Below are 9,773 nucleotides of genomic sequence, written 5' to 3' on the forward strand. Positions count from 1 at the left end.
AGAATGTTGCTGAACTTCTCATCCGTAAAGGAGCCAATGTTAATAGTGAAAATCATGTGAAAGAGACACCTCTTCATTTAGTCGCTCGGAATGGTAATAATTGGATACTTGTCTTTACTAATAGAAGACTTATTTGATCTTATTTATCGGTCAAAATTATTTTTCAGGTCATAAGAATGTCGCTGAACTTCTACTCAGTAAAGGAGCTAATTATGAAATGGAAAATAATTGCAATTATAAACCCCTTCATTTAGCTGCTTTGAATGGTATTGTTGATTATTTGTTCTCACTAAATTGGAAAACAGTTTTTTTTTCATCGATCTGTGTTATCTTTCAGGTCACAAGAATGTTGCTGAACTTCTCATCCGTAAAGGAGCCAATGTTAATAGTAAAAATTATGTGAAAGACACACCTCTTCATTTAGCTGCTCGGAATGGTAATAATTGGATACTTGTCTTTACCAAATAGAAGACTGATTTGATCTTATTTATCGATCAAAATTATTTTTCAGGTCATAAGAATGTCGCTAAACGTCTACTCAGTGAAGGAGCTAATTATGAAATGCATAATTTTTGGAATGATACACCCCTTCATTTAGCTGCTAAGAAGGGTAATGTTGATTATTTGTTCTCACTAAATTGGAAAACAGTTTTATTTTTTCATCGATCTGTGTTATTTTTCAGGTGACAAGAATGTTGCTGAACTTCTCATCCGTAAAGGAGCAAATGTTAATGTTAAAAATAATTCGAATCAGACACCTCTTCAAATAGCTGTTATCAATGGTAAAGCTGACTAAATAAGATATCGCTTTGATCTTTTCCATTGATCTTTATTATTATTGCTCAGGTCACGATGATGTCGCCAAACTTTTTCGGTAAAGGAAACAAAATTAATATTGCAGAGCAATTGAGATAGATTCATTGGCTACTAACAATGGTAATGTTGAATTTTTTTTTTTTTACAAAATAAGAAATTGGTTTGATCTTTTTGATCGATGTGTATTTTTCAGGTGACGAATAGCTGAACCAATTTAGCTGAATAATCGGATGATTTCCTTCGATTCCCCTTTTCGATTGTAGTGTAGAATTAATTTCAAAACATTTTTTTGTCCATTTATGACCATACCAACCAATATTGTTGCTTTGTTGAACCATCGATTAATATTCTGTCAAAAAACCGCTCAAGTTATTTGTCTTTTTAATTGCTTACGGTATTGGTATAGAGTGGAAATTTTTCTTAAAATTTTTGTGACCTTAACGTGCATCCATGCTAATTTTGAACGCGATTTGTATGCCGTAGGCAAAATCCAAGATTGAAAATAAATTATACAGAATCCATATATATAAATCTGAATGTTCGTCTCTGTGTGAGTATGTCGCGAGTTATCTCTCCTTTTGTTGATTCATGTGTTCCTTGGTGATTAACATTGGCTCCTTTACGGATGTGAAGTTCAGCAACATTCTTGTGAACTGAAAAATAACACAGATCGATGAAAAAAAAACTGTTTTCCTATTTAGTGAGAACAAATAATCAACATTACCATTCAAAACAGCTATATGAAGGGGTTTATAATTCCAATAATTTTAATGTTATGTTTCCCGTTTGATTTCTCGCGGCCTCAGAAAGGTTCTTATAAATGCAATTTTTTTTTATGTTTTCTGTTACCATGTGTGTATGTAGCTGATAACCATGGATAATCCTCAATACATGGTCATAGCAGTATTTTAACAGTAAATATAAGCAATGTGTGCAACGTATATACATAAATGACGTGATCAAAAGTTTGATTTTAATTTCAAGGTGAATTAACGTAGTATGCATTTTGAATTAATTGATTTTTTTTATTCGTTGAATAAAAGTAATCGAAATGACACGCAAAAAGTGCTCAATCGGAAAAAAAACAAAAACAAAAACTCAAATAAAAAGACGTTCGGAAGGAAAAATAACACGTGATCTTCGTCATGAATCTAGCTAGAAACAGAGAAGAAAAGAAGGCTAGAAACAGAGAAACACCCGCACAAAGTGACCTTGGCCGTGAAACAAACCGTTTACACACAGAAAAGAATCCCCGGAAATTTTAGGTGTTCGCCGTAAAATTTGACATTTATATATAAATTTCTATATACATTTTACCGGCAACACTTCAATTTTCCGGGTGATGACATAATTTCGAACATTTTATCAAATACTATATATATTTTACCGCTTGAAATGACAGATGGCGCTAATTTCTGTTGAAATATTTGAAATTATGTCATCACCCGGAAAATTCAAGTGTTGCCGGTAAAATGTATATAGAAATTTATATATAAATGTCAAATTTTACGGCGAACACCTAAAATTTCCGGGGATTCTTTTCTGTGTGTATGAATGGAAGTAGCCAGAGACACCCGGACAAAGTGAAATCCGCAAAAAAAGATCGTTTAAATAAGAAAAAGGCAAGATCCGAATTAACCATTGAAGAGCAACAAAGGCAAAATGAACTTGATCGAATACGCATTAGTGATTCAAGACCAAAATTTCACAAGTTGGAAAATGGTGGCTTTTAATTATGATCCCGATGCCCAAATTATGGTGAACATTCACGAGTTTTAATAGGAAAAATGGAATTTCTATGCGTGTATTGCAGAGCTTCGAAATTCCATGATGAATCAGCTGGAGTATGTTGTTCAAATGAAAAAGTTCATCTGGAACCTTTTAATCAACAACCTGAACCGCTGTTTACGTATTTATCTGGTAGTAATTTTTAAATCTATATATTAAAATATTTTAAACAACTACTACTATAATGGTGCCCATCGTCTATTCGTACGATGAAAATCGTACAAAATTTAGATTTAGCCTCACAGGATATTCATACGATGAATTTCAGAAGTTCGTACGAATAGACATAGAGACTTAACATACGAATCGTACGAATAATTTTCCTCCGTATATTTAGTATCCATGTCTATTCGAACGAAATTCCGAAATCCATCCGTACGAATGAAAAAAATGATTTCGTTTCGAAACATGATAGAAATGAACAAAAAACAACAGGAAACAGGAACTGATTTAGTTTTCGTTGGATTTTTGAGGAAATTTTACATGTTTTTGGAAAACATCGTCTTTGCTGATCTACTTGTATTGCAGTACTTTGGATTCAGTCAACAGATTCACACAGTTATAATAAGACGATACATAATTGTAGAGCACCGCTACACAAAAGGACGGAATAATGTTGTTCAAATTTGTTCGCGCTCTAATCCACTCCGGAATGTTTATTATTGCATTGATGCCGAAACAATTAAAATAATAATTAAAAAAAAATAAAAAATGAATTTGAAATGAAATTTTTTTTAAAATTAAATCCGCACATATTTTACATGTTTTGTTGTTTGTCATATGATTTTGCAATATTTCATAATATTTCGTCACCATTATGCAGTATTGCGAACAAGATTGCGATATGATAAACAACAAAACATGTAAAATATGTGCGGAAACGACATAGGTTATCAGCAGAGCATTGAATCTGCTGGCTATGAAGCGCTGCTGTTGAACAGCTGATGTTAACAACAGCTGTTGGTTACGTTCTTGTTATGCATGCGACACACTGTAGGCCCAGCGCACCAACTCTAACAGGCATGAACATGCACGTATGTAGTGTGTACACACATAGCTCTGCATATATAACTTGGCGTGCGGGACCTACATCCTACAGTGTGTCGCATGTACAAGAAAGTAACCAACAGCCGCTGTTAACAGCAAATTCAATGCTCTGGTTATCAGTAAGATTGCAACAATAATGCTCACTGCTCAATATAGTGATCACTGATCAGCTACCGAGATAACGAGGGAATTTTCACTTATAGAATGATGCTTTCTAGTTTTGATCAAATGATTACCCTTTGCCTTATTAAATTTGTAAATCAAACTAATTTACCGATTGGGATTGACAACAATACCGTTCAGGTATGGTCGACTAATCAGACACAAAACCCGTAATAATCTATCTGGTGATAAAAAACCAAAAAGTCTTAAAAAGAGTATCAAGATTTCCAATAGTAAACGGTTTGCGCCCGAGAATAAACTGACTTTTTTCTAGACATCCGAGCTGTTGGTTGGAGTTCCGAGCCAAATTCGAAAGTTATTCTTGTTTGTGACTTCAATATATCGAAGAAGGTTCACAAAGAATGACTACGAAAATCGACCACCACGTTTTTTTTACTTGATTACTTTACTAGCTTCAATTGATCTTTCTACTGAATTGTTTGGCTCTACGCAACGCCTTTATATAGTGGTCTCTATAGAGATTTCCATAGACGGAAAAATAACTGGGGAAAATGATTGGAATGGCCTGCAAATATGGCAAATGTGTATCAGACGGAGTATACCGTATACGTATTATCATATTTAATAACAACACTTTTAAATGCTATGCAAATGCTTGAAAATATTTATTACTCCCAAGATGGTCCTGGTATTGAAAAACTGCAGATTAAATAAGAAATTGCATATTTTTTTATATCAAAATTTATAAATAAATTATGATTACTTTTGTTTTTAAATGAATTTGTAAACAAATGTTGATTATTTTTTGAAGAAAACCCCATGATTTACCCCGAGAAAATATTTTATTTTGATCGAAATATAAAAAATGATTGGGCTGGTCACTTGTAACTAATCAGATTAGGCCTAAATCTTAGTAAAAAATATATTTTACAAAAAAAAATGTGACTATTAATGCGGTGAGACAAAATTATTGACCAATACCTTGTTCTCACCAAATTCTAAATGTATCAGAATTCACGGTTGAATAAATAAATAAATGAATACACTTTAATCATCAATGAGTTGTAATACAAGATCAGGGAAAGTACGGATGCTATCTTATTTTGACGCAACCTGATAAGATTTTTGGCATTCACATAGGGTGTGCAAATGAGCTTTTATAAGAATAGAATATTTTCATATAGTAAAAAGAGGTATAGGTTTTAAAAGTGTAATGTAAATTGTTGTATTTCAATGATGATTTCTAATATACTTTTGGAATTTGACGAGTAAAGGGCATGAGTCTAAAATTTTGCCTCACCCTCTCACATCTTTTCGAAACGACAGAAACCACTTCACTAAGAGTTGTGTCTTATCTAATGTTACCAGCCCAATCATTTTTTTTATATCTGAATCAAGTTCAAAATATCTTGGGTAAAACCACGTTCCATGGGTTTTTCTTCAAACAATAATCATCATTTGTTTATGTAACCATGTAAAAAAAATTGCAAATATAATTTATTTTTAAATTTTATTATTAAAAATATGCGATTTCGCATTTAATCTGCAAATTCTCGACACAAGAACCACTGTATAAAAGGAGTCGCACCGAACCAAACAATTCAGTTCGAAAAAAACAGTTGAAGCAAGTCAAGTAATCAAGTAGAAAAAAATGTGGTGGTTAATGTTCGTAGCCATTCTTTGTGTGCAACACACAGCCGGTCTTCGATATATTGAAGTCACGAACAAGAATACCTTTCCAATTTGGATCGAAACTCTAACTAATAACCAGGGACCTCCATTGAGACCAGGAGTAACTCGTCTGGATGCGAATGCTAATACAAAATACGATATTCCAGATGCGGGCTGGGCGGGACGAATGTGGCCCAAAACTGGTTGTGATAATGGTGGCGCAAATTGTGAAATTGGCCAATCGATGCCTCCTTGTCCACCGAACGGTTGTCAACCACCTGCTGAAACAAAAGTCGAATTCTTTTTTCCAGCAACAAATAGCAACCAGGATTCATTTTATGATATCAGTTTGGTAGGTCAAATATATGATTCATCAATTTCAAGCTATTTTCTATAATCAAAAATAATTTCCAACTTTTCAGGTCGATGGTTTCTCTTTGGCCAGTATAATCACACCTTTCAAAGACGTAAGTAATAACTGTATCATGTAGAAATCTTTGACTTAAAATTCGGTTAAAATAGAATTTAATTTTTAAAATCAAATTTAAAAAAAAATATCAATTTAATTCGATTAAACGGTGAGATAATTAAATAAATAAATTGATATCATTCTCAGGGTCAACCATATAACAAAGATAATTGCGTAAAAACTAATTGCAACCTTCATTTGTCAAAATGCCCACAAAATGAACACAGTGGCTTAGGAGCCTTAGCCGTTAAAGGTAGAAGCAATAATGACGTCGCTTGTTTGTCACCATGCAAAAGATGGAATTATCCTCCTCCATATGGTCAAGGAAAGAATGAACAGGAAGGAGACGGTCGACTTCTTTGCTGCCCTAGTCCAGTTTCAGTTGAAGAGTGTCGAAAGGGTATCGTCGTTCAAACTGAATACGTTAAACTTCTACGAAGCGAATGTCCAACCGCTTACAGTTATTCGTATGATGATGAGGGCGGATTACACAATTGCCCGACAGCAAGCAGTTTTGCTGTAGAATTCGCTTCTTAGGCAAGAAGTAGAAATGAGGGGCCTATTTGTCGCTCAGCGATGCACGTCACCAGTTAATCGGCTGGTATACAGTACATTTGACCAGTTGCGATTTCGGTCAAACATTGGTTGTTGCGAATATGCATCAAAGCATACTGTGACTCGTGTATATGGTTTACCAGTTACACCGTGTTTGCATGGCGCGCGACTTCTCACGAAGTGGTGCTTCGTCTCAGTTCGCGCGCTGTGCACACACGGTGTAACTGGTAAACCATATACACGAGTCACAGTATGCTTTGATGCATATTCGAAACAACGAATGTTTGACCGAAGTCGCAACTGGACAAATGTACTGTATACCAGCCGATTAACTGGTGACGTGCATCACTGAGCGTAGCGAGTCAGAAAAACGCACGTAATTCCTATGTAGACACGTACAATTTCATAGAAATCTGAACACGAGTCGCTGCCAATCGTAGTACAGAAATGTTTTTGGCGAATCTACGAGTCTACATGAGTCAGCTGCGAGCAACTGATTATGTCGAAATTGTATTCAATTTTGAATAGTTTGATTCAGGGATTCGCGAATCTTCACACAGATTCACAACACTCGTATGGCTGTCTACATTTTCTCTACTCAATTGTGAAACTTGCACTGAATTGTGTGACACATAAGCCCCTACAGTAAAAATTACTCATTTCTTGACTCAATAAAAAATGTAAAACAGCCCGAAGTCAAAAGTTAAACATAAAACCAAAAGAGAAAATAATAAACTATAAATTGTACTGTTATTAAACTCGAACATAGAGAAGGATAACTACAGCGATATTAATAACAAAAATATTTCAATAATAGAATCTAATGACAATGGAATTGACAGTAAATAAAAACAAATTAATAACAATGGAATAAAAAATATGGACATAAATTGAAAGATTACACTTAAAATTCAACAGGAAATCTATATAATTTTTACTACTCCAAGTAGCAGATCATTCTCAAAACCATCACTGTTTCAAAAAAAGGAGCTTTTCGAACCAAATATTCAGAGCTGAGATTGGTATTTTCATGCAATAAAAAACATCGAAATATCTCAATAGCTCGAAAAATGTCCCAAACAGAAGTCCAAATTGTATTTTCATGACTGTATATGAATGCCTACATAAAACCAAAAATAAAACATTTATTTGGTATATCACCCATGAGTTATTCTTTAAATAGTTATCATTTGTTCACTTGATAGTCTGTGAATCGAAGATGAACATTGAAAGAACAATGGTCTCAAGTCAACTTAAGTCAATAATCATTTTATTTGTGTTATGAAACGTCGCAAATGCAAGCAAAATTATTATCGATTAAGATTAGCTAGAAACCATTGTTTCAATCATTTGTTCATCAATTCATTTGAAAAATAAACAATTGCAATCGAAAACAATTATCATTATTTATCTTGTTATTTATTTATAACTGTTGATATAAAAAAAATTATGTAAACACGCAGATTAACTGCAAATTCTCGACACAAGAACCACTGTATAAAAGGAGTAGCACCGAACCAAACAATTCAGTTCGAAAAAAACAGTTGAAGCAAGTCAAGTAATCAAGTAGAAAAAAATGTGGTGGTTAATGTTCGTAGCCATTCTTTGTGTGCAACACACAGCCGGTCTTCGATATATTGAAGTCACGAACAAGAATAACTTTCCAATTTGGATCGAAACTCTAACTAATAACCAGGGACCTCCATTGAGACCAGGAGTAACTCTTCTAGAACCTAGACATAGTACGAAATATGATATCCAAGATTCGGGGTGGGCAGGACGACTCTGGCCCAAAACTGGTTGTGATGATGGTGGTGCAAATTGTGAAATTGGCCAATCAATGCCACCCTGTCCACCGAATGGTTGCCATCCACCCGCTGAAACAAAAGTCGAATTTTTCTTTCCAGCAACGAATAGCAACCAGGATTCATTAATGATATCAGTTTGGTAGGTCAAATATTTGATTCATCATTCAAGTTAACTTTTGAAAATTTTACTAAAATCGAAAAAACATGTCCATCTTTTCAAGTCGATGGTTTCTCTTTGGCCAGTGAAATTACTCCACACGAAGATGTAGGTAATTTTTAACTTCGAATATGCAGTTCTGTGAAATATAAATAATTTTTTTGAATTAAAGTTTTAATGGATCAAATTAATTAGAAATTAATGTTGATGTTCTACTTAGGGTCGACCATATAATGGGGGCCCCTGCACGCCAACCAATTGCCACCTTCTTCTGTCCCAATGTCCACGCAATGAACGCAATAGCTTGGGGGACTTATCCGTGAAAGGTAGAAGAAACAATGACGTCGCTTGTATGTCAACATGCAAAAGATGGAATTACCCTCCTCCATATGGCCAAGGAAAGAATGAACAAGAAGGAGACCGTCGACTGTTGTGTTGCCCAGCAGGAGTTTCAGTCGAAGAGTGTTTTTTTTGAGTAATCGGCTATCGAAAAACCGCTCCGAAATGGGGATACTCAAATCTTGGTCAAAAAACGCATTTTCCATGAAACAAATGTTTTTTTCGAATGGAGAATGTTTTCAAAAAAATGAAGATAAATTGTAGAATTCAAATCAATTGTCTGTTTTCAAATATGTCTGCCCGTTCGTTCGATATCGGGACGAGTCATGAAAATTGGTCCAAAATCGGTAATACTCAAATCTTGGCCCCAAATCGAACTTTCCACAAACTAAATCTTTTTTCTATTGTTTCTAGGGTCCATATCGTCCGATTCTCAATGTTTTCAAAAACCAATTTGACAACAGCAGTGTTATTGTTTTTGTAGCCATAGGTGCTTCTACAATTATTTTCGAGTCACTACAATTAATTCTGGGCTTAATGTGTACTAATTTGGAGAAACTTAATTGTTGGTCTGGTCAAACTGTACAACTTTGCAAAAGACAATGATACAGATTTACAGGCAATAACATATTATTAACTAAACTTAATAACATAATAATAACGGCCGATATATTGGTCCAACATAACATAATAATAACGTTATTAAGATTCAGCATAATAATAACATAATATGTTACTGAATATGTTGGATTTGTCTTAATAAATCCTATGATTCGGTGCTAATAATATATTATTAACTATAATAATAACATATTGATAACGCTTTTTTCGCGCATTTTTTTCGCCGGAGCACTGACAAGTTGTTTTTTCACTGCGGAGTACACACATGAATTTTTGCACTATTGCAATGAAATTAAAATTACTCTTTGAAACGGAATTATCATGTTTTGAACTTAACCATTAAGTTTAGGAAATCGCCAGTCCCGACCTTGAAAGGATC

The 9,773-nt window shown here is 34.1% G+C and overlaps 2 protein-coding genes and 1 long non-coding RNA gene across 5 annotated transcripts; 2 read left to right on the forward strand and 1 right to left on the reverse strand.

The window, feature by feature from the left end:
- Positions 1–1,558: 1,558 nt before the first annotated feature.
- Positions 1,559–4,128, reverse strand: LOC129571642 (uncharacterized). Its single transcript, XR_008688309.1, has 3 exons — positions 4,078–4,128; positions 3,926–3,995; positions 1,559–1,629 (listed from the first exon to the last, which is right to left on the reverse strand). It is a non-coding gene; the product is annotated as an uncharacterized LOC129571642 (long non-coding RNA).
- Positions 4,129–5,393: 1,265 nt separating this feature from the next.
- Positions 5,394–7,594, forward strand: LOC129571641 (uncharacterized). Its single transcript, XM_055451458.1, has 3 exons — positions 5,394–5,797; positions 5,868–5,912; positions 6,062–7,594. Exons 1-3 carry the CDS (start codon positions 5,426–5,428, stop codon positions 6,449–6,451), a joined length of 807 nt encoding a protein of 268 aa, XP_055307433.1. The 5' UTR covers positions 5,394–5,425; the 3' UTR covers positions 6,452–7,594.
- Positions 7,595–7,965: 371 nt separating this feature from the next.
- On the forward strand, positions 7,966–9,429 carry LOC129571643 (uncharacterized). 3 transcript variants are annotated; one of them, XR_008688310.1, is made up of 4 exons: positions 7,966–8,416; positions 8,521–8,542; positions 8,655–9,120; positions 9,188–9,425. XR_008688310.1 is itself a non-coding variant. In XM_055451460.1 (3 exons), the coding sequence occupies exons 1-3, from the start codon at positions 8,046–8,048 to the stop codon at positions 8,907–8,909; spliced, it is 648 nt and encodes a 215-aa protein (XP_055307435.1). In that variant the 5' UTR covers positions 7,966–8,045; the 3' UTR covers positions 8,910–9,427. The 3 variants fall into 3 exon arrangements, 1 of the variants encoding a protein (XP_055307435.1); XR_008688311.1 differs by having other exon boundaries at positions 7,966–8,546; positions 9,188–9,429; XM_055451460.1 differs by having other exon boundaries at positions 8,655–9,427.
- The last annotated feature ends 344 nt before the right edge of the window (positions 9,430–9,773 follow it).

This window comes from Sitodiplosis mosellana, unplaced genomic scaffold (assembly GCF_009176505.1).
Source record: "Sitodiplosis mosellana isolate CC-2019 unplaced genomic scaffold, AAFC_SMos_1.0 Smas_scaffold_3022, whole genome shotgun sequence".
Classification (NCBI taxonomy): Eukaryota; Metazoa; Arthropoda; class Insecta; order Diptera; family Cecidomyiidae; genus Sitodiplosis; species Sitodiplosis mosellana.